The 23087-nt window shown below is 47.0% G+C and overlaps 1 protein-coding gene and 2 pseudogenes across 1 annotated transcript; 2 read left to right on the top strand and 1 right to left on the bottom strand.

Annotated features, from left to right (window-relative positions):
- The first annotated feature begins 586 nt into the window (after positions 1–586).
- Positions 587–1184, top strand: LOC135974526 (olfactory receptor 14C36-like; annotated as a pseudogene).
- A 24-nt stretch (positions 1185–1208) lies between these two features.
- LOC135974525 (olfactory receptor 14C36-like) lies at positions 1209–9003 on the bottom strand (annotated as a pseudogene).
- A 5190-nt stretch (positions 9004–14193) lies between these two features.
- LOC135974604 (olfactory receptor 14A16-like) lies at positions 14194–15114 on the top strand. Its single transcript, XM_065563022.1, has one exon. It carries the CDS (start codon positions 14194–14196, stop codon positions 15112–15114), a length of 921 nt encoding a protein of 306 aa, XP_065419094.1.
- Positions 15115–23087: the final 7973 nt, after the last annotated feature.

Genomic DNA, 23087 nt, shown 5'->3' with positions numbered 1-23087 from the left:
GTTCTTCTCTTACCAAGGAAAAATCAAATGTACAACTCCAAAATGGGGAATCACTGGCTAGAGTGGATCACAAATTGAATGAGTCAACAATGTGATGTAGTTGCGAAAAAGGTTAATATCATTTGGACTGTATTAAAAAGAATGTCGTATGTAAGACACGGGAGGTAATTGTCCCACTCTACTTGGCACTGGTGAGGCCTCAGCTGGAGTACTGTGTCTGGTTCTGAGTGACACACTTTAAGTAATATGTGGACAGATTGGAAAGAGTTCAGAGGAGACCAACAAAAATGATCAAAGGTTTAGAAAACCTGACCTATGAGGAACAGTGAAAAGCAGAAGAATGGGGTTTAACTTGAAAAGAAGACCAGCAACCTCAGTCTGTAGCAGAATACAAGAAAATGTATTTAAAATACTGTTTGAATGGTACCTCACACAGCCAGGTTAAATATATATAATGGGATTCTCTGATGTTCGGTGGCTGCGTATTTTACTCTTTGTACTGTTTCTAGGGATTTACTTGGTATCCCTGACAGGGAATCTCCTTGTTATCATCCTTGCACTGCTTGACCATCACATTCACACCCCCATGTACTTCTTCATGATAAATATGTCTGTCTTAGACCTTGGATCTATCTCCCTCACTGTTCCCAAGTCCGTGGCCAACTCCCTGTTAAACACCATGTTAATTTCTTATGCTGGATGTGTTACCCAAGTCTTTCTCTTCATCTTCTTCACTGCAGTTGACTTTGCTTTTCTCACCATCATGGCGTATGACTCATACGTCGCCATCTGCCAACCACTGCACTATGAGATTTTAGTGAACAGGAGAGCTTGTGTCCAAATGGCATCCAGTGCCTGGATCACTGGAATTCTCCTTTCTATACTGCACTCTGGGGTCACATTTTCAATAATCTTCTGTGGAGGCAACATGGTGGGTCAGTTCTACTGTGAAATCCCCCAAATACTGAAGCTGTCCTGCTCTGACCTGTACCTTGGTGAAACTGTGGTTCTTTCCTTTAACATATTCTTAGGCTTAAGCTGCTTTTACAATTGTGTCATATATTCAGATCTTCAAAACAGTGCTGAAAATTCCCTCTGAGCAGGGTTGCCATAAAGCCTTCTCCACTTGCCTTTCTCACCTCATTGTGGTCTCCTTGTTATTTTGCACTGCTGTTTTTGCTTAGGTGAAGCCCACTTCCCGCTCTCCATCAGGTCTGGATCGTGTGGTAGGTGTGCTTTCTTCCATGGTGCCTCCTCTGATGAATCCAATCATCTACAGCATGAGGAACAAGGAGATCAAAGGTGCCCTGAAGAAACTAACTGGATGGAGGTTATTCATCAAAAATTAAATTTTCAGATTTCTCCCTTCACCATGGTTTCATTCTGTGTTTCCTTACTGATATAATCAAATGATGACATTATTGCCTCAATGGGAAGATGATGTGCAATCTTTTTTATACAAAATGCTTTGTTTACAGTGGTAATAATCCAGACTAAATTCACTGAAGTCAGTGGAGTTACTCTAGGTTTACACCAGTGTAAATCAGATAAGAATCGATTGATCATTCTAACTATAAATGGCAAAAAAAAAACCCAAAGGATTTTGCGTTTTTAACACAGAGTTAAGGTTGCCCAGTGATAGTTCAGACACAGTGTTCGAGCATAGGGCAAGCGCAGGTAGCGCCTGTCCATTGCAGTGACAAGGCAGAGCCTGAGTGTGGGTGTTACGGGTGTTGTGGGGCATCGCCCAAAGGGGGCAGAGTTAAGGTTATGTGGGCATTTCCATTACCTTATCTTACCTTAATTCTATATGTCATGGTTTTCTGAAGCTTGAGTTTTGCTAAACGGGACCTTCTGGATGGGCACGAGCTCTCACTGGAAGACCTTAACTCTGTTTCAGTGAAGTTTTTGGCTATTTAATTTTCTAGCTGTTTGAAGACAAAGAAAAATGTTAGTAGGAGTAAGTGGTCCTTGTGTCAGCTGTACATAGCAATGGATATGGAGGACAAGAGAAGCAAAAGGCTCTTTTCAGAACCACCACGTTTTTCTGGACAGGAACTCTATTCTGTGCCTGTCTGGGTTCCCCTCACATCGACCCCCAGAACCTCTCCATAAGTGCAGCACAAAGTCGGATGCATCCATCTGCCACATTGGATGCTCAGAGAAGTGGCCTGTTAACCTTAATTAGCTCTTCTGAGCTGAGTGAATACCGTTCCAGGAGATGGTGCAGCCAGAATCAATAGCTCCGAGAGGTGTGAACTGTATCACTCGTACCAGTCACCCCAAGGCCAGCCGGGTCTTCATGGTGTTGTTGGTGCACCCTTTCCATGTGACTCTTCTCAGCTTCACACACCAAGAGGCCGCGCTTCCCTAGACCCGGCACACATGAAAAAGCGTTAAGGGAGACAGGTTAAGCCCCCCAGAAGGACAAGGACAAATCCCTCAAGATCACGTGAGGGGAGCAGGTAGTGTTGGACCCCCATAGATGGATTGGAAACCTCCAGATATTGGCACATACATGGGAGGGGAATGTGGGGCTTTCAGGTGCCCCTGTCCCCAATATTCCCCCAGGCTGCTGTCACTCACCCTCATGTTCCCCTTCCCAGTACCCTACCCCTCCCAATCTCCTAACCCCCAACCTGTCTCCATCCCACCTCCTCATTTATCCTCCTCTCCATAATCACCCCTCCTCTCACTGCCCCCAAAACTCCTCTCTTCCTTTCCCACCAACTCTTCCGCCCCCAATCATCCCCCCCTCCCAGTGAGCATGTGTATGGGTTATTTATTTTCATTTCAAAAATAGTTTCGGCACCTTCTCAATATTCAGTTGTGCTCAAGAGATAGTTTCCCAAGATTAGATACCCTTCAACAGAGGCAGATCCCTCCTGTTTTTAGGCACAGATTTCTGCCCAGGGTTAGATTTTGACTCACAGGACCTAGGTTTCTTGGCCAGAACATTCTCCTTTCATCAGCTATGGGGCTGCAAGTCAGAAACAGTTTCCAACCATCTCCTCCTCTCGCCAGGCACATGCACAGTGCAATCCATTTGGCGTGACTCCAAGCACTTCAAAGGCTGACACGCCTAACTGAGAATTAAACACTGTGGCTAATAACGCTGTCACTTTATTTCCCCCTCAGGGTCAGTGGGTGGACTGCACTCTGCTGAGTTGGCCCTTGAGCTTTGGAGACCCTGCATGAGGATCTGAGCTCCGGTTTGATCTCTCGCAATGTACAATGAATCAGCACCAAAATGCACCAACTGTATGAAAAGTTAGAAATACTCCACTGCAGTCAATTGATTTCCCTCTCAGTCACCCTGGTGTAAATCAGGAGTAACCCCACTGGAGACAATGGGGCTGATTCCCCCATCACTCATCTCAGGGGTAGTCCATGGTGTTACACTGGAGTATGTCTGGTTTCAGGGAGAAGAGATTCAGGCCCTTTGACTCCAGCCTCTGATGCATCCTCCACCCCCTGAACGCTCTTACTCTAGTCCCCGGGTGTCTCCTTCCCTCTGCTACACACAATCCAGAACTGCAAACAACCCCCCTAGCCCCTAATCCCCTTCCTCCCCTCTCACAACCCTCCACCTCACGGACGCTCTTGGTCCCTGTTTTTTGAGAGTCCCCCTCTATGGCCCAGAGCCTATTCTCCACTCAGAGTTCCTGACTCAGCTTCCTCAGAGATTCCTGTTGAACCCCTTTTCCCACCAGTCCCCTCTTCTGCTCAGCTCCACTCCCCTGATATGGCCCCAGCCCCAGGGATCAGCTCACGACCTCTGCTTGCTCCTGTCAATGTTCCAAACACCAGACATTCTCTCCTGATTCTGTCCTTTGGCCAGCCCTGGCCACCATTTCCTTCCCACATCACTCTCCTCCTTCCTGTGCCTGGCCCTCTCTAGAGCTGGGAGAGGCTTTCAGTCCCTCATCCCATTTAGTCCATCACCTCTCAGCCAAGCCTGCCCAAGGAGGGGAGCAGAGAGCGCCCATCTGTGGAGTAGATCCCTGTCTGCTAGGAACTGCAGAGAGACCCAGCAACTCAGGACATCCAGCGAAGGCACACCGCAGTGGCTGCTGAATAATACGGTGATGGGGGTATGAGAGAGAGAGAGAACCAAACAATCCCGGCAGTGAATAGATAGATAGATAGATAGATAGATAGATAGATAGATAGATAGATAGATAGATAGATAGATAGATAGATAGATAGATAGGACCAATGACTCCTAAGACAGCAATGCCGTCACTGCCTCTCGGATCGAAGGACCTGCCGCTGAATTGCCACAGTTGAATGAAGCGGAGGTAGAGCTGCCGCCGCTTGCCATGGCGCCTTTTTTTTTTTTTTTTTTTTTTTTTGCTGCTTGGGGCGGCAAAAACCCTGGAGCCGGCCCTGTCTAGGGCTCCAGTAAGGCCTCTACTTACGGCAGCCGAACCCTGGCCATTGCCCTTGTCTTTCCCTTCACAGCCATCACATAATGTACTGAGGAAGAAAATGACCAACCAAATCACTGCGACTGAGTTCCTCCTCCTGGGATTCTCTGACACTCGGGAGCTGCCAATTTTGCATTTCTTGCTGTTTCTAGGGATTTACCCGGCAGCCCTGACTGGGAATCGTCTCATCATCACAGCCATAGCTCTCAACCACCATCTTCACACACCCATGTATTTCTTCCTGAAGAATCTGTCCGTCCTAGACCTTAGCTCAATCTCCATTGTCGTCCCCAAGTCCATTGCCAATTCCCTCATGAGCTCTAGGGCCATTTCCTATTATGAATGTGCCGCCCAATACTTTCTCTTCCTTTTCTTTGCTGCAGCTGAGCTTCTCTATTGAACATCATGGCATACAACCGGTACTTCACCATCTGCCAACCACTGCACTACGAGTCAATGATGAACAGGAGAGCTTGTGTCCAAATGGCAGCCAGTATTTGGATCAGCGGGGTTCTCAATTCTGCACTGCACACTGGAAACATGTTTGCAATAATCTTCTGTGAAGACAATGAGGTGGAGCAGTTCTTCTGTGAAATCCCCCAGCAATTTCTTTGCACTGCTAGTTTTTCCTATATTAAATACACCTCCAGCTCAATCTCATGTCTGGATCCCTTGGTCCCAGTTTTTTATGCCCTGATGCCTCCCATGATGAATCTGATCATTTATAGCATGAGGAACAAGGATATCAAATCTTCCCTGTGGAAAATGATTGGTTACGGCTATTCTCCAAAAAATAAAATGGCCAACTTTCTCCCATGATCATCGTCTCATTCTGTGTTTCTTTATGAATATAATCAACTCTTGACATTATTGTCTCCATGAGAACATAACGTGCACTCCGTTTATGCACACTGAAGTATTTACACTGGTAAATATCTAGAAAAACTCCACTCATGTCAACGGAGTTATTATAAAATTACACCTATATAAATATCCTGTATTCACACAGTGGCCAATGTCTGATGCCTCAGAGAGAATGAACAGAACAGGACAATTATTGAGTGACCCATCCTGTGTTGTTCAATTCCAGCATTTAGCAGTCAGAGGCTTAGGGACACCCAGAGCATAGGGTTGCATCCCTGACCCTCTTGGTTAATAGCCATTGATGGATCTATCCTCCATGAACTTATCATGTCTATCTATCTCTCCATTCCCATACATACCCCTCCATCTATTGATCGATCGATTCGTCTGAGGCTTTTGTACTGCCACCCATCACCATGGTGTCAGAGCACTTTCCACGTAAAATCACTTACCATATCAAATTCACACATGGGGTCTCTGTCTCTTCTCCTTTTTCCAGAGTGGGGAGTAAAAATTTTGTCCCTGCTGCGGCCGCGAGGCCAGAGGACCTCTCTGCCCCTAGTATTGACCAAGGGCTGGAAGACCTGTCAGCCTCCGCCATGGCCATGGGGTTCATGGTGTCAGCCATTGCCCTGGCGGCAGGGATCTTTTCCTATAATGAACCCCTGGCTTTAAAGAACAAATGGCTTGGATCCCAAGGGGTTCGTTATAGCGAGGATGTACTATATTTTGTTGGTTGATTGATTTGTTTCTTTGTTCCAGATGTTTTTGGTGAGTGGGGGTTTGGGAGGGTGAGGTATATTTGATTAGATCGAAGTATCCATTTGATGTCATCAAGTATTGGGTACTAACAGATCAGGCCTCGGACCGAGCATGCACCTATCTTCCCCTGGTTCGTGGTTCTCTAGCAGAGACAAGGGCCTCCCTGACTGGCCTTAAGCATCTCTCTCTGAGCAAGCACACACTCCTCTCCTAGGCATCTCCCATCAGCTAGCTCAGGTGCTTCCACTCCTAGCATGCTGGATTTTGTGACTCCCATTCTTAGGTGTCTGTCTCTCCCTATCCGTCATATAGGAGCCCGGGTCCTGACTCAGGCTGTGTGTGATTCTGTTGTTGCCCCAGTGATTTTCTAGGTGCCTAACAGTTAGTTGTTGCCACACTGTGGGTCACCATGTCTGGGCCTCTTTAAGGATCCAGGCCCCAGGGGGTATTTACGCACCTAGTGGGTTTTTCAAAAGCAACTAGGCAGCTAATTCCCACTGAAACCAATAAGTTTTGGACACCAAGAGGCTTTATGAAAACCTCCCAGGCAGCTAAACATCTTTGAATACCAGGCCTTAGGTGATGAAGTGCAGGTGTTTATATTGGGCAATGATACCGTGGTGTGCAGCTATGGGTCCATTGACTTATGATCTTCGATATCCACCAGAGACCCTAGAATCACAGAAATACTGTTCTGGGAGGGACTGGAAGCAAAGGGAAATTGGGTGGCTGGCTCTTATCATCTGGCTCTAAAATCCCATCCTAAATTCCTGGAAAGAATAGTCCTCCCCTTTGAAGAACATTCCCATATCTCTGCTAATTCTGCAGCTGGCGCCAGCCCACCTAATAAAAAAAAATGTCTTTTGTAGGTATATTATAGAATCACAGAACCATAGAAATGTTAGGCTGAAAAGGACCTTGAGAAGCTGAGGTAGGACCTAGTAAATCTAGACCAGCACTGACAGTTGCTTGTCCAACCTGTTTTTCAAAAAATCGCCAATGATGGGGATTCCACAAGCTCCCTTGACAGCCTATTCTATTGATGGAACCTATGGTCCAAACCCCCTAGGGACCTTTAAAATTCTAAACTAAAGCCTGTTTTCAGTTTCTTGTTTCTTTGTTCCTTAATTGAGAACCCTGGAGAACTAAATCCTTCTTTTCACCTACAAAGCAAGTGAAATTCTCCAAGGCAGTGTGCCTGACACCTAACCAAGAGGTGTTATGTCTAGGGAGAAGACAGGAGGTTGGTCTAAGACCAGAACTGTGATTTTCTAAGAGGCCTAAGGAGTTAAACACAAGTTCCCAAGGACCCCTTTAAGTCCATTAGGCCCTACTCCAGATGCTGGAATTGGACAACACAGGATGGGTCACTCAATAATTGTCCTGTTCTGTTCATTCTCTCTGAAGGATCTGACTTTGACCACTGTGTGAAGACAGGATATTTATATAGGTGTAAATTTATAGTAACTCCATTGACCTGAGTGCAGTTTTTCTAGATATTTACCAGTGTAAATACCTCATTGTGCATAAACGGATTGCACGTTATGTTCTCATGGAGACAATAATGTCAAGAGTTGATTATGTTTATAAAGAAACACAGAATGAGATGATGGTCATGGGAGAAAGATGGCCCTTTTATTTTTTTGGAGAATAGCCTTGACCCCATCATATCTACTCAGTGCCTTTGGGACAGAATACAGGAGATCCAGTTTGTTGGAACTTGTTCCTGGTAAAGGAGATTTCTAGAAAGCCACGCAGAAGCTCTTTGGGAGTGGTGAGCATGGTGGGTAGCTGGACATTCATTTTGTTTTAAGCTGGATAATCCCCTTTCTGTGTGGTTTGTCCCCTGTCTGGTACTGAGACAAAACCAGATATGGTTTTGTCCAGTATCACGGATGAGGGACGCATGCAGTTAGGACCATGAGGTAGGGGCGGGGCCACAGCTTTCCCAGAAGTACCAGAATGTCCGGTGTGGCGTTGCTTTCTAGAAATAATAAACCCCATCATGCTTTATGGAAATATGCTTATGAGTGTAAATATGACATGACTGGAATATGTTCTATGTTAGAGGTGCCATTTAACATATCTCTGCAAAGGCTGTGATCTACTGGATATATTCATCCTATTTACATGCATATATCTTTTTGTATTCGAAGTTATGATACCTGAAAGAAACTGGACCAAAGGACAGTAACCGCAGGGGTGTGAGTAATTGCTGGACCTAGACTAGAAGGAGGCTAGTCTGTAAAAGAAGCTTCCTGGAACATCTCTGATTGTGAGATTTCATCTGGAATCACTTCCTTGCTGTATTAGGCATAGACTTGCGTGTTTTATTTTATTGTGTCTGTTATTACTTGGAACCACTAGGCAAAATAACAAGGAGACCACAATGAGGTGAGAAAGGCAAGTGGAGAAGGCTTTATGGCAACCCTGCTCAGAGGGAATTTTCAGCACTGTTTTGAAGATCTGAATATATGACACAATTGTAAAAGCAGCTTAAGCCTAAGAATATGTTAAAGGAAAGAACCACAGTTTCACCAAGGTACAGGTCAGAGCAGGACAGCTTCAGTATTTGGGGGATTTCACAGTAGAACTGACCCACCATGTTGCCTCCACAGAAGATTATTGAAAATGTGACCCCAGAGTGCAGTATAGAAAGGAGAATTCCAGTGATCCAGGCACTGGATGCCATTTGGACACAAGCTCTCCTGTTCACTAAAATCTCATAGTGCAGTGGTTGGCAGATGGCGACGTATGAGTCATACGCCATGATGGTAAGAAAAGCAAAGTCAACTGCAGTGAAGAAGATGAAGAGAAAGACTTGGGTAACACATCCAGCATAAGAAATTAACATGGTGTTTAACAGGGAGTTGGCCACGGACTTGGGAACAGTGAGGGAGATAGATCCAAGGTCTGAGACAGACAGATTTATCAGGAAGAAGTACATGGGGGTGTGAATGTGATGGTCAAGCAGTGCAAGGATGATAACAAGGAGATTCCCTGTCAGGGATACCAAGTAAATCCCTAGAAACAGTACAAAGAGTAAAATACGCAGCCACCGAACATCAGAGAATCCCATTATATATATTTAACCTGGCTGTGTGAGGTACCATTCAAACAGTATTTTAAATAAATTTTCTTGTATTCTGCTACAGACTGAGGTTGCTGGTCTTCTTTTCAAGTTAAACCCCATTCTTCTGCTTTTCACTGTTCCTCATAGGTTAGGTTTTCTAAACCTTTGATCATTTTTGTTGGTCTCCTCTGAACTCTTTCCAATCTGTCCACATATTACTTAAAGTGTGTCACTCAGAACCAGACACAGTACTCCAGCTGAGGCCTCACCAGTGCCAAGTAGAGTGGGACAATTAAAAATTCTACCATTTTGTCAATTTTTGAAAAAATGTTGTTCCTATTTTTGGTGGAGATCAAATTAGATTAATAGATTCCATGGCCAGAAGGGACCATAGTGACTGTCTAGTCTGACCTCCTGTATAACCCAGTCCACAGAACATCCCCAAAATAATACCTAGAGCAGATCCTTTAGTAAAACATCCAATCTTGATTTGAAAATTATCAGTGATGGTATCTACAAAATAAGTAATTAATAATAAACTAAGCGAGATATTCAAAGAGGATTAATGGAACTGGGCACTCCTCTCCTGTCAAAAGCCAATGGCATTTAGACACACAAATCCAGTATATTCCTCTGAATATTTCAGCCTATCTGGATAATGAGAGCATGCAGTTACTTTGGAGTAGATAAAACTCTATGATAAAACTCCTCACGCCATAGACCATTCACAAGCTGATGATGAGACTCCGCCATGGGCAGGTTATTCAAGAACTGTCCTCTAAGGGGCCTCTTAAACTTTCCTCTGAATCTGGTGGTACTGGCCACTATCAGGGACAGAATACTGGACTGGATGGTCAAAACATCTTACCTAGTTAGACAGTTCCTATGACAAGCAGATGCTGTCAAATAAAATTGCAATGAATGTTGCACCCACATCAACTCAAAAGCATTTAATTTAGTTTTAGTTACTCATTATTAAAGCTGGTCAAAAATGAAAGTTATATTTTTATGGGAATTGTCATTTTTCAGTAACATCCCATAATATTGCTTTTGGTTGGGGGGTGGGCAAAAAAATGAAACTGGAATCTGAAAAGTGTTTGGTTTTCAATAAACTTCTCTAGTAAAAATGCAAGTTTATGGTAAACATTTTATAGTTTTGGGAAAATATTTCTGATATTGAAAACTTTCCCCCCCAAACCTGAAAAAATATACAAAAATGTTTTCCATTTCCAGGTTTTCATAATACCAAAAACGACTTCCCCCCACCATCACCACTCATTATGAATTATCCTCCAAGTAACTATTATGCCCATTGGACAGATGACAAACTGAGGAATGGCGCGGTGAAGAGACTGAACAAAGTCAGGGGAATAGTTGGGATCAGATCTCAGGACAGCTTGCCCCTTAGCTTTTTAATAAAGAATTAATTATCTGATAGTTGCACCTGATATGAGAGGCCCATTATATTATGTAAGACACAGTCTCCGCCCCAAAGAACTTCCAGTAGAAAAGAAAGGCAAAGGGTGGGAGGAGAAAGACAGCCCTATGGAATGACTTTCCCAAGGTAACACTCAGGTCAGCGGCAGGGCTAGGAATTGTTGCCAGATGTCTGGAGTACAGCCCTGTGTGTCCTTAGTGTTTGCCTAACAATCTTTCCTCTAGACCCTGCTGCCTTGTTTTAATTGTGATTATTTTAGTTTCTGCAAACTCTCCGGGGAACTAGAGGGCAAGAAAATTAAATCTTGCCTCTGAGCCCTTGAGGGCTCCAGGGTGTGAGTCCGACAAACCCGTTGTAAACAGACATGGATAAATCACCTTCCCACAGCAACAAAGTTTTTGACACACAGCTCATCTGCAGAGAGCACAGATCTCACTGTATTTGCAGCAGCTCAGCCTCAGTATGAGGGGGGAACAGCCTCTCATAATACAGTGACAGGGGCATTAGTTAGAGAGATAGATCGATAGAGCGGTGTGCATGGGGCTAGAGAGAGAGGGGTAACCAATTGCAGTCTGTAGCTGGAGGAGAAAAGACATCTCAGTCTGGGAGGATTCCACGCAGACCGGCACCGTAAGTTTGCTCTTGCAATGAAATATATTGGTGAGTTACAGAGTGGCATTTTAAGGAAGAAATTGTAAGTGCCAATAGATTTTTTTTCATATTTTTACTCTTACCTCAATTTGGGCATGGGAAACTGAGGCAGTCCAAAGCATTTACCTTAGGAAAGAGGGGGCAGAATATTCGTGCCTCCTTTTCATTCTATAGGGAGTGGGGGAATTGAGGAAATTGACACATATTTTTTAGAATGGATCAAGGGTTTAGATTAAAATTCTCCAAAAATTGTGACAAACACTATCGTCTCATTGTTGCTTTTCTCTCTGTATACATTAGTTTCTTGTTCTTTCTGTCTATCTGTCTGTTTATACTTTTCTCTCTATATTAGTTTGTTTATACTTCTCTATCTACCTGTTAGTTTGGGTTTGTTCTCTTTTTCTCTCTCACTCTCTGTATCGGTTCTTTTCTTACTTGTGTCTCTCTGTTAGTTTGTTGTTAGATCTATCAAACTATCTATCTGTCTATCTAGCGTTAGTTTTTGTCTAGTTCTCAGTTTATTGTTTCATCTGTCTATTAGATTGCTGCAAAGGTAGTTGAGTCAAGTGGGTTTGCAGTAGTGGGGACGAGGAGCCTGGATTCAATCCCCAGCTCTGGAAACGGAGTGGGGTGAAGTGGGTAAGAGTAGCAAGGACTGAGAGCCAGGACTCCTGAGTTTTATATGTGGCTCTGGGAGGAAATTCAGTCCAGTGTGTAGAGGAGCCAGAACTGGGGGGGTTCTATTTCTGTCTCTCATAAAGACTGTGGGCACTCGTCTGGCCAGTGACAAACTCAGACTCCCTCTGACTGATGAAGAGAAGGGATTTGAATTCCCAATTTACAGGAGGGTGCCTGAGCTGCTAGGCTATGGGCTGTTCTGAAATGAGACTGTCTCGGTCTCTCCTTTTGAAGCTGCTCCACTTTGTATCAATAATTAAATAATCATTGGAGCAGGGACTAGAACTTGTCCCTACCAGACACCAGGTCAGTGCCCCAAGTACCACGCTGGAGAATCACTCTCATGCCCCTACCCTGGCCCAATGACTCTAGATTGTCACTCGCAGCAATCATTCCTTTTGGCAATGGAGAGTCACTGGGTCAGAGGCTGAGATGCAGTCTAATGTATACGCTAGAGGAGCGAACTATGAGTCATGACACCTCACTTTGTTCCCAGCTGTGGGAGGGAGTTGAGTCTAGTGAGTAAAGCCAGAACTCTTGGCCTGTATTTCCAGCTCCGGGAGGGGTGTTGGATTTAGTGGGTTAGAGCAGGGAGCGAAATGGGAGTCAGCACTCCTAGTTTCTCTTCCAAGCTCTGGGAGGGAGTTTAGCTGAGTGGGTAGAGAAGCAGGAGGGGAGCCAGAACATTTGTTTCTCTCTATGAGCAAGGATATTCGGCTAGAAGGGGGGACGAGGCATCAGGACTCCTGAACTGTATTCCTGACTCGAGTTTAATGTGTAATTATGGCTGGGTTTGGTCACCTCCATGCAAAATGCTGCTCCCATTTAGAGCAGTATAAATGGGGAGTAATTCCATGGCATGCAGTGAAATTACCCCACATTCACAGCAGTGCCCCTGACACCAAAATAAGGCCAGCCAGACCCCCGATTAATCTCAGTAAACTGAGAATATTAACATTTATACACCATTATCCAGAGTTCGCCCACCTCTGGGTAACAGAGGTATACAAATACCTGAAAAGTAATTGTTCCTAATTCTCCTCTCCATCACCCTCATGTAAATTAGGAGTAACTGCACTGGAGCCCATTGAGCTGATTTTACTTTCTCTCACCCCAGTGTAAATCAGGAGTAACTCCATTGGAATCAGCGGGACTGTTTCCCCCATTCTCATTCCCATATTACATCAATCTTCAGAAGCTAAGGGTCTGACTCAAGGAAATTAAGGTGGTTTTCACAAAAGGAGAGTTATTTTACTGATCTAATCCTGGGCCTTGCTGCTCTGAAATGAGACTGTCTCAGTCTCTCCTGTTGAAGCTGCTCCACTTTGTATCAATAATTAAATAGTCATTGGAGCAGGGACATGAACTTGGCTCTACCAGACACCAGGTGAGTGTCCCAAGTACCACGCTGGCGAATCACTCTCACGCCCCTACCCTGGCCCAATGACTCTCCATTATCACTCACAGCAGTCATTCCTGATGGCAGTGGAGAGTCCCTGGGACAGAGGCTGAGATGCAGTCTGATGTAGTCATTAGAGGAGGTGACTGGGAGTCATGACACCTCACTTGTGTTCCCAGCTCTGGGAAGAGTTGAGTCCACCGGGTAAAGCAAGAACTCCTGTCCTGTATTTCCAGCTCCGGAAGGCGTGTTGCATTTAGTGGGTTAGAGCAGGGGGCAAACTGGGAGTCAGGACTCCTGGGTTCCCTTCCAAGCTCTGGAAGGTAGTTTAGTTGAGTGGTTAGAGAAGCAGGAGGGGAGCTGGAATGTCTGTCTCTCGCAGCGAGCATGGAAAATGGCTAGAACTGGGGACGGGGCATCAGGACTCCTGAGCTGTATTCATGATTAGAGTTTACCGCGTAATTATGGCTGGGTTTGGTCACCTCCATGCGAGATGCTGCTCCCATTTAGGGCAGTATATATGGGGAGTAATTCCATGGCATGCTGTGAAATTACCCCACATTCGCAACAATGCCCCTGACAGCAGAATCTGGCCAGCCAGACACCCGATTCCCCTCAGTAAACTATGGATAGAAACATTTATACAAGATTATACATAGTTCGCCCACCTTTGGGTGACAGAGATATACAAATACCTCAAAAGCAATTATTCCTAATTCTCCTCTCCATCACCCTGGTGTAAATTAGTAGTCACTGCACTGGAGTCCATTGAGCTGAGGGTCTGACTCAAGGAAATTCAGGTGGTTTTCACAAAAGGAGAGTTATTTTACTGATCTAATCCTGGCCCTTGCTCTTGTCCCTCCCTCTGCAACCATCACACGATATCCTGAGAAAGAAAATGTCCAACCGAACCACCGTGACCGAGTTCCTTCTCCTGGGATTCTCTGATGTTCGGGAGCTGCAGATTTGGCACTTTGTGGGGTTTCTAGTGATGTACTTGGCAGCCCTGGTGGGGAATCTTCTTATCTTCATGGCCATTGCCTTCGACCATCACCTTCACACCCCCATGTACTTCTTCCTGATGAATCTGTCCATCCTAGACGTTGGCTCCATCTCTGTCACCGTCCCCAAATCCATGGCCAACTCCCTCATGAACACCAGGTCCATTTCCTATGCTGGATGTGTTGCCCAAGTCTTTTTCCTCACCTTCTTCATCCCAGCGGATTTTTCCCTTCTCATTGTCATGGCGTATGACCGATATATTGCCATATGCCAACCACTGCACTATGACACAATCATGAACAGCAGAGCTTGTGTCCAAATGGCAGCTGGTGCCTGGCTCAGTGGGATTCTCAACTCTATACTACAAACCGGGAACACATTTGCATTGACCTTCTGTGGAGGCAACATGGTGGATCAATTCTTCTGTGAAATCCCCCAGCTGCTGAAGCTCGCCTGCTCTGACTCCTATCTTAGTGAAGTTAGGGTTCTTGCATTTAGTGTGTGTTTACTCTTAGTCTGCTTTGTTTTTATGATTGTGTCATATGTTCAGATCTTCAAATCAGTGCTCAGAATCCCCTCTGAGCAGGGACGACATAAAGCCTTCTCCACCTGCCTTCCTCACCTCACTGTGGTCTCCTTGTTTGTTTGCACTGGGGCCCTTGCCTACCTGAAACCCACCTCCAGCTCCCCATCTTCTCTGGATCTTGTGGCGGCTGTTCTTTATTCCGTATTGCCACCAATCGTGAATCCAATTATCTACAGCATGAGGAACAAAGAGATCAAAGCTGCCCTGAGGAGACTGACTGGGTGTAGGTAATTCACCAAGAATTAATTTTCTGTCTTTCTCTAATTAAAGTTTGCTCATGTAGTATCTTTAGCTATTCATTAATGTCAGTTATTTTCATAACCACACAGATTGCACACAAACACGTCTAATTTTGACCTAGTTGCACCAATGCAAATCTAAATTAACTCCGCTGATGTCACTGCCGCTGGGGTGATTTACACCAGTAAAAATTCTGGTCCAGTTGTGGAGTAAATGGGTGTAAATTGTGTGCACGAGAGGAATCAGACTTTCATTCTGTGCCAAAACAATAGCCGTTACACTGCTTGGCCACTAGCGCCTGTTCCATGGCCACTGAAAGAATGATGGGAGTTGTCTTGCTTGTTTGTCTAAATCAGGGAGTGGCTTCATTGGAACCACAGGAGTCAGACTGGTGTAAGAATGGGGTAGGTGCGAAGACATTTGGGGTAGATCCTGAACACATCAGTGTAGTTCCATTGACTATGGTGGCACATAATCAAATTGCAGCATCTGTGGAGCTGACCTACTGCCTCCAATGGAGCTGTATAACCATTGGCACCGGCTGGGTTCTGGGCCCATTGTGTTATAAACCACCATTCATGGCCTAACCACTAGGCGGGGGACACGAGGCCAGACTGTGTTAGCTCACATGTACATTCGGGCATGTGGGAGATGGAGAGACTGGCTAGAAATTACAGGGAGGTTTCTAACCACCAGCAGGGCGAGGTTCTCGAGCATCCTCCCAATAGGAGTTGTGGGAGGAAAATGACTGAATTAGTTTGAAGATAGCTGGACAAATGTCTGAGTGGGACTGTATGACAGGGCTGCTTGTGCTGGTAGCGGGAAGAGCTCAGCAGCAATGGGGCTCACTTACACCGTCCCGGGCCGGAGCATCTTTAATAACCTGTACTTGGTCCGGGACCTATTAGAGCTGGGGCTTAGGGGTGGTCTGTCGTTCGCCCTCCTGTCCCTGGACCAGGAGAAGGCATTTGACAGGATGGACCACGGGTATCTCCTGGGCACTCTGCAGGCATTTGGCTTCGGGCCCCAGTTTGTGGGTTTTCTCCAAGTGCTGTACGCTGAGGCAGAGTGTCTGGTCAGGCTCAACTGGACCCTGACCGAGCCAGTCAGCTTTGGGCGGGAGTACGGCAGGGGTGCTTCCTCTTGGGCCAGCTGTACACTCTGGCGATCGAGCCCTTCCTCTTCCTCCTCCATCAGAGGTTGGCGGGGTTGGCACTTCGGGAGCCGGAGCTGCGGCTGGTCCTGTCGGCGTACGCCAACGACGTGCTCCTCGTGGTTCAGGACCCGGGGGACCTGGTGTGGGTGGAGGCCTGCCAGGCCGTTTACTCAGCGGCCTCCTTCACCCGGGTCAACTGGGTCAATAGCTCTGGCCTGGTGGTCAGGGACAGGTGGCAGGCGAGCTCCCTCCCACCCGCGCTTGAAGCCATTCGGTGGAGCGCGGGTCCGCTGCTCTATCTCGGCGTTTACCTTTCCACCACGCATCCTTCTCCACCAGAGAACTGGCAGGATTTGGAGGTCAGGGTGGGTGAGCGGCTGCAGAGATGGACAGGACTGCTCCGGTGTGTCTCCCTGCGAGGGAGGGCACTGGTGCTGAATCAGCTCGTCCTGTCCATGCTCTGGCACCGGCTCAACACCCTGAGCCCGGCCACGGGGCTCCTGGCCAGGCTCCAGAGGACGGCCCTGGAGTTTTTCTGGCTGGAACTGCACTGGGTCTTTGCAGGGGTTCTGAGTCTTCCCCTGGAGGAGGGAGGACAGGGCCTGGTCTGCCTTCGTAGCCAGGTCCACGTCTTCCGCCTCCAGGCCCTGCAGAGGCTCCTTTATGGTACAGGTAGTCCGGCGTGGAGCACGTTAGCGCACACCTTCCTCCGCCGCCTCCGAGGGCTCCGATACGACCGGCAGTTCCTTTTTCTTCACCCGAGACGTCTTCCACGAGACCTCTCGGAGCTGCTGGTCTTCTACCAGGACCACCTCCGGACCTGGAAGCTTTTTTCAGTGACCAGGTCCATTGTGGCCACCGAGGGGGCGGACCTCCTCATGGAGCCCCTGCTGCACAACCCCGATCTCCATGTGCAGGTGGCGGAGTCGCCCTCGGTGAGCCGGAGGTTGGTCCTGGCAGAAACCACCAAGGTCGGAGACCTCCTGGACTACGCCAGGGGGGACTGGGTGGATCCCCGTGCGCTTGGCCGGCACATGGGGCTCTCCACCCTTGTGACCCCTCTGCGTGTACTTCAGGAGGTGGGCGCTGCCTTGTCGCCCCCTTCTCTCAGCTTCCTGTGTCGGGCCCTGCGAGAGGGCGCTCCCCACCCACCCCTCACCCCGGGCCCTCCGGACCTTTTTATCGGGGCCCTGTTCCGCGAGCCCCCCCCGGCTACCCCGCTCCCATAATCCGAGCCAGCTGCATGCTCTGCAGCCGGTCCGGTTTCGAACCGCGCCCAGAGACCACCTGTACACGCTTGTGCTCCACACGTTGCATCTCCTCACCCTCGCGTCCCGCCCTGACACTAAATGGCGGGACTACCTGCAACCTGTGGAGGGTGAGGAGCCCCGGTGGGCCAGCCTTTATTCCACCTTGGTCCCAAGACCCACCGGGGACATTGGTTGGCGGCTCCTTCACGGAGCCCTGAGAACGGGCGTGTACCTGGCGTGGTTCACCCCTATTCCCGAGGCCTGCCCATTCTGCGGCATGAGGGAGACCCTGATGCATGCCTACCTCGAGTGCGCCAGGTTGCAGCCCCTGTTCCGGCTCCTCCAGAACCTCTTGTTGAAGTTCTGGCTGCACTTTTCTCCACACCTGTTCATTTATGCACACCCTATCCGAGACCTCCTCGTCAACCTCTTCCTGGCTTTAGCCAAACTCACCATCTATAATACCAGGGAGAGGATGTTGGACGAAGAGGTGCTCTGCGACTGTGGGGCCTATTTCCGTACCTCCCTAGTCTCACATCTCTGGGCAAAGTTTCACTGGGCAGCGTCCGCTGGCTCCTTTGCCACCTTTGAAGAGCAGTGGGCGCTGTCCGGGGTTCTCTGATCGGTGTCCGCATCTGGTACCCTGATTTTGAACCTTTAACCGTCACCTCACTCCCTGTTTTCTCATTAGTTGTCCCAAGAAATTACTTGGTTCCTGGGTCCAGTGGTCCCTCCCGCTAGGCTCGGGGAGGGGCCTTTAGAAGTGGGCGGGTAAGCCCGCCCACCTCCCAGTTGATACCAATAGGGCCTCACTACAACCCTGTATAAAGTTTATACTTTAAGAGAGGAGCAGGTAGTGTTCCTTTTCCACAAACTCTTCCACCCCCATTATCCCCCCCCCCCCACTTCCCAGTGAGCGTGTGCATGGGTTATTTATTTTCATTTCAAAAATAGTTTCAGCACCTTCTCAATATTCGGCTGTGCTCAAGGGATATTTCCTCAAGATTAGAAACCCTTCAACAGAGGCAGATGCCTCCTGTTTTTAGGCACAGATTTCTGCCCAGGGTTAGATTTTGCCTCACAGGACCTAGGTTTGTTGGCCAGAACATTCTCCTTTCAGCAGCTATGGGGCTGCAAGTCAGAAACAGTTTTCAACCATCTCCTCCTCTCGCCAGGCACATGCACAGTGCAATCCATTTGTTGTGACTCCAACCACTTCAAAGGCTGACACGCCTAACTGAGAATTAAACACTGTGGCTAATAACGCTGTCACTTTATTTCCCCCTCAGGGTCAGTGGGTGGACTGCACTCTGCTGAGTTGGCCCTTGAGCTTTGGAGACCCTGCATGAGGATCTGAGCCCCGGTTTGATCTCTAGCTATGCACAATGTATCGTCACCAAAATGCACCAAATGTATGAAAAGTTAGAAATACTCCACTGCAGTCAACTGATTTCCCTCTCACTAACCCTGCTGTAAAACAGGAGTAACCACACTGAAGTCAATGGGGCTGATTCCCCCATCACTTATCTCGGGGTAATTCCATAGTGTTACACTTGAGTATGTCTGGTTTCAGGGAGAAGAGATTCAGGCCCTTTGACTCCAGCCTCTGATGCATCCTCCACCCCCTGAACGCTCTTACTCTAGTCCCTGGGTGTCTCCTTCCCTCTGCCACACACAGCCCAGACCTGCAAACATCCCCCAGCCCCCCAGCCCTTAATCCCCTTCCTTCCCTCTCACAACCCTCCACCTCACAGACACTCTCGGTCCCTGTTTTTTGAGAGTCCCCTCCATGGCCCAGAGCCAATTCTCCACTCAGAGTTCCTGACTCAGCTTCCTCAGAGATTCCTGTTGAACCCCTTTGCCCACCAGTCCCCTCTTCTGCTCAGCTCCACTCCCCTGATATGGCCCCAGCACCAGGGATCAGCTCACGACCTCTGCTTCCTCCTGTCAAAGTTCCAAACACCAGACATTCTCTCCTGATTCTGTCCTTTGGCCAGCCCTGGCCACCATTTCCTTCCCACACCACTCTCCTCCTTCCTGTGCCTGGCCCTTTCTAGAGCTGGGAGAGGCTTTCAGTCCCTCATCCCATTTAGTCCATCAACTCTCAGCCAAGCCTGCCCAAGGAGGGGAGCAGAGAGCGCCCATCTGTGGAGTAGATCCCTGTCTGCTAGGAACTGCAGAGAGACCCATCAACTCAGGACATCCAGCGAAGGGACACCGCAATGGCTGCTGTATAATACGGTGAAGGGGGCATGAGAGAGAGAGAGAGAACCAAACAATCCTGGTAGTGGATAGATAGATAGATAGATAGATAGATAGATAGATAGATAGATAGATAGATAGATAGATAGATATGACCAATGATCCCTAACACTGGAGGCTCGAATGCATCACAGACTGGGAAAAATTCCACAAAGACCAGCACAGTAAGTTTGCCATTTAATTAAATATGTTAGAGTATTAATATACAAGGCTAATTTAAGAACATACATTTGAATTTGGTTTGGAACTCTTTAAGACTTTTGCTATCAAGTTAATCAATCATCTAGAGCCTATCAGAATTTCTTTCATAAAAAAATAAAATCTCCAATTATTCATGTTTGGACAACTGAGAAAAAACATTTTCAGTTAAAAATTGCAGAAAATTGATATTTTTCTGACTAGATCCACCCATATGAAGAATCCATTAAATATATTTGAGGATACCTGAGACTTTCTATGAAAATTTGATTAATTGATAACACAATTCTCCTTTGAAAACAATTTAAGCAGAAATTTTCTGACCACCCTTAATTGTAAACTGAGCTTTTAACAAAGACTGGGGAATGCAAATATTGTCCAATAATACAATAATTTCAAACCCGTACACTCTCTTGAATCTCTTCTTATTTCTGTTTCAGAGGGGTAGCTGCCAGATGGTAAAACTGAGTAAGCAACAAAGCTGATAGCCCACAGAATTTGTTTTGTACCAACTAGTGCCTTTAAATTCAGGATGAGAGTTGAACCAAGCAGCCAAAACCATATCTGGTGTGCAACACTGCTGCCAGATTCAGTAGATCTTGATGTTGTTCATAAAGAGAGGCTTGGTTCAGTTGCAGAGGTGCTCAGCCGGGTTTACTGTCAGCAAAGCACGGTACTAGCGCCCTGTCCAACAGGTCACAGGGGCACAAACACATGTATGCCCATGACAAGGTAAAGGCTCAGTCAACATAACAGGATCCTGTGCCCTTGGCCGATTCAAAGATGCCCCCACCATGACTTCTCCTTTTATACATTGATAGAAACAAATTTCATATTACATTCTAGATGTTGTTAGTTACCAGCCCTACACCTAGTACCTGCTGGATCAAACAAAACATCCTCATCCATTATCCTGTCCTCCCCTCCTTATCTGACAAGGGGTCAGTGTGCTCCTGTATCACCTCTTGGGAATTTGTTTACAAAGTTATTTGAGAAATCTGGGTGTTCTTGTTCCATCCTCTCTGATCAGGAATGTGCTCACTTGGTTAGTCAATACCTGGTGTGTTACTATTCTGCCAAGGTCAGGCCTACTTTGGTTTGCAGCCTTTGGTTCACACTGTTAGTTATGCCTAGGGCCAGGGCCAGCTCCAGGCACCAGCGTACCAAGCAGGTGCCTGGGGCGGCCAATGAAGAGGGGGGCGGCACGTCCGGTCGTTCAGCGGCAATTCAGCAGCAAGGGCGTCACTGCCTCTCGGAGGGAAGGACCTGCCGCCGAATTGCCGCCGTAGAATGAAGCGGTGGTAGAGCTGCCGCCGCTTGCGATTGCAGCTTTTTTTATTTTTTTTTTTATTTTGCTGCTTGGGGCGGCAAAAACGCTGGAGCCGGCCCTGTCTAGGGCTCCAGCAAGGCCTCTACTTACGGCAGCCGAACCCTGGCCATTGCCCTTTTCTTTCCCTTCACAGGCATAACATGATGTACTCAGGAAGAAAATGTCCAACCAAATCACCATGACTGAGTTCCTTCTCCTGGGATTCTCTGACATTTGGGAGCTGCAAATTTTGCATTTCTTGCTGTTTCTAGGGATTTACCCGGCAGCCCTGACTGGGAATCTTCTCATCCTCACAGGCATAGCTCTCAACCACCGTCTTCACACACTCATGTATTTCTTCCTGAAGAATCTGTCCGTCCTAGACCTTAGCTCAATCTCCACTGTCGTCCCCAAGTCCATTGCCAATTCCCTCATGAGCACCAGGGCCATTACATATTATGGATGTGCCGCCCAATACTTTCTCTTCCTTTTCTTCGCTGTAGCAGAGCTTCTCTTACTGACCATCATGGCATACGACCGGTACTTCACCATCTGCCAACCACTGCACTATGAGTCAATATTGAACAGGAGAGCTTGTGTCCAAATGACAGCCAGTATCTGGATCAGTGGGGTTCCCAATTCTGCACTGCACACTGGAAACACATTTACAATAAGCTTCCATGGAGACAATGAGATGGAGTAGTTCTTCTGTGAAATCCCCCAGCTCCTCAAACTTGCTTCTTATGACTCATATCTCAGTGAAACTGGGGCTATTGCCTTTAGCTTGTACTTTGCCTTAAACTGCTTTGTCTTTAAAATTGTGTCATATGTTTTGATCTTCAAAACAGTGCTGAGAGTCCCCTCTGAGCAGGTCTGGCATAAAGCCTTCTCCACCTGCCTTTCTCACCTCATTGTGGTCTCTGTGTTTGTTTGCACTGCTAGTTTTACCTATATTAAACCCACCTCCAGCTCAATCTCATGTCTGGATCTCGTGGTGCCAGTTTTTTATGCCCTGGTGCCTCCCATGATCAATCTGATCATTTATAGCATGAGGAACAAGGATATCAAATCTGCCCTGTGGAAAATGATTGGGTTACGGCTATTCTCCACAAAATAAAATGGCCAACTTTCTCCCATTACCATCGTCTCATTCTGTGTTTCTTTATAAATATAATCAACTCTTGACATTATTTTCTCCAGGAGAACATAACGTGCAATCTGTTTTGGCACACTGAGGTATTTACACTGGTAAATATCTAGAAAAAACTCCACTCAGATCAATGGAGTAATTACAGATTTACACCAATATAAATATACTGTCTTCACACAGTGGCCAATGTCATATGCTTCACAGAGAATAAACAGAACAGGGCAATTATTGAGTGACCCATCCTGTGTTGTCCAATTCCAGCATCTGGCAATCAGAGGCTTAGGGACATCCAGGGCATAGGGTTGCATCCCTGACTCTCTTGGTTAATAGCCATTAATGGACCTATCCTCCATGAACTTATCATGTCTAGCTATCCATCCATACCCATCCATACCCCTCTATCTATTGATCGATTGATCTGTCTGAGGCTTATGTATTGCCACCCATCACCATGGTATCAGAGCACTTTCCATATAAAATCAGTTACCATATCAAAGTCACATATTGCGTCTCTGGCTCTTCTCCTTATTTCAGGATGGGGAGTAAAAATTCTGCCCCCTCCACGGCCCCGAGGCCAGAGGAGCTCTCTGCTCCCACTACCGAACCAAGGCCGGAAGAGCTGTTAACCTCCGCCATGGC

The sequence above is a fragment of the Chrysemys picta genome, chromosome 12, assembly GCF_011386835.1.
Source record: "Chrysemys picta bellii isolate R12L10 chromosome 12, ASM1138683v2, whole genome shotgun sequence".
NCBI classification, from domain to species: Eukaryota; Metazoa; Chordata; order Testudines; family Emydidae; genus Chrysemys; species Chrysemys picta.
Note: the sequence above shows the minus strand (reverse complement) of the source record. Positions and strands in the feature narration are given on the sequence as shown.

Bases quoted from the DNA above. Each gene is read 5' to 3' on its own strand.
- LOC135974604 (XM_065563022.1), top strand. From the start codon at position 14,194: ATGTCCAACCGAACCACCGTGACCGAGTTCCTTCTCCTGGGATTCTCT.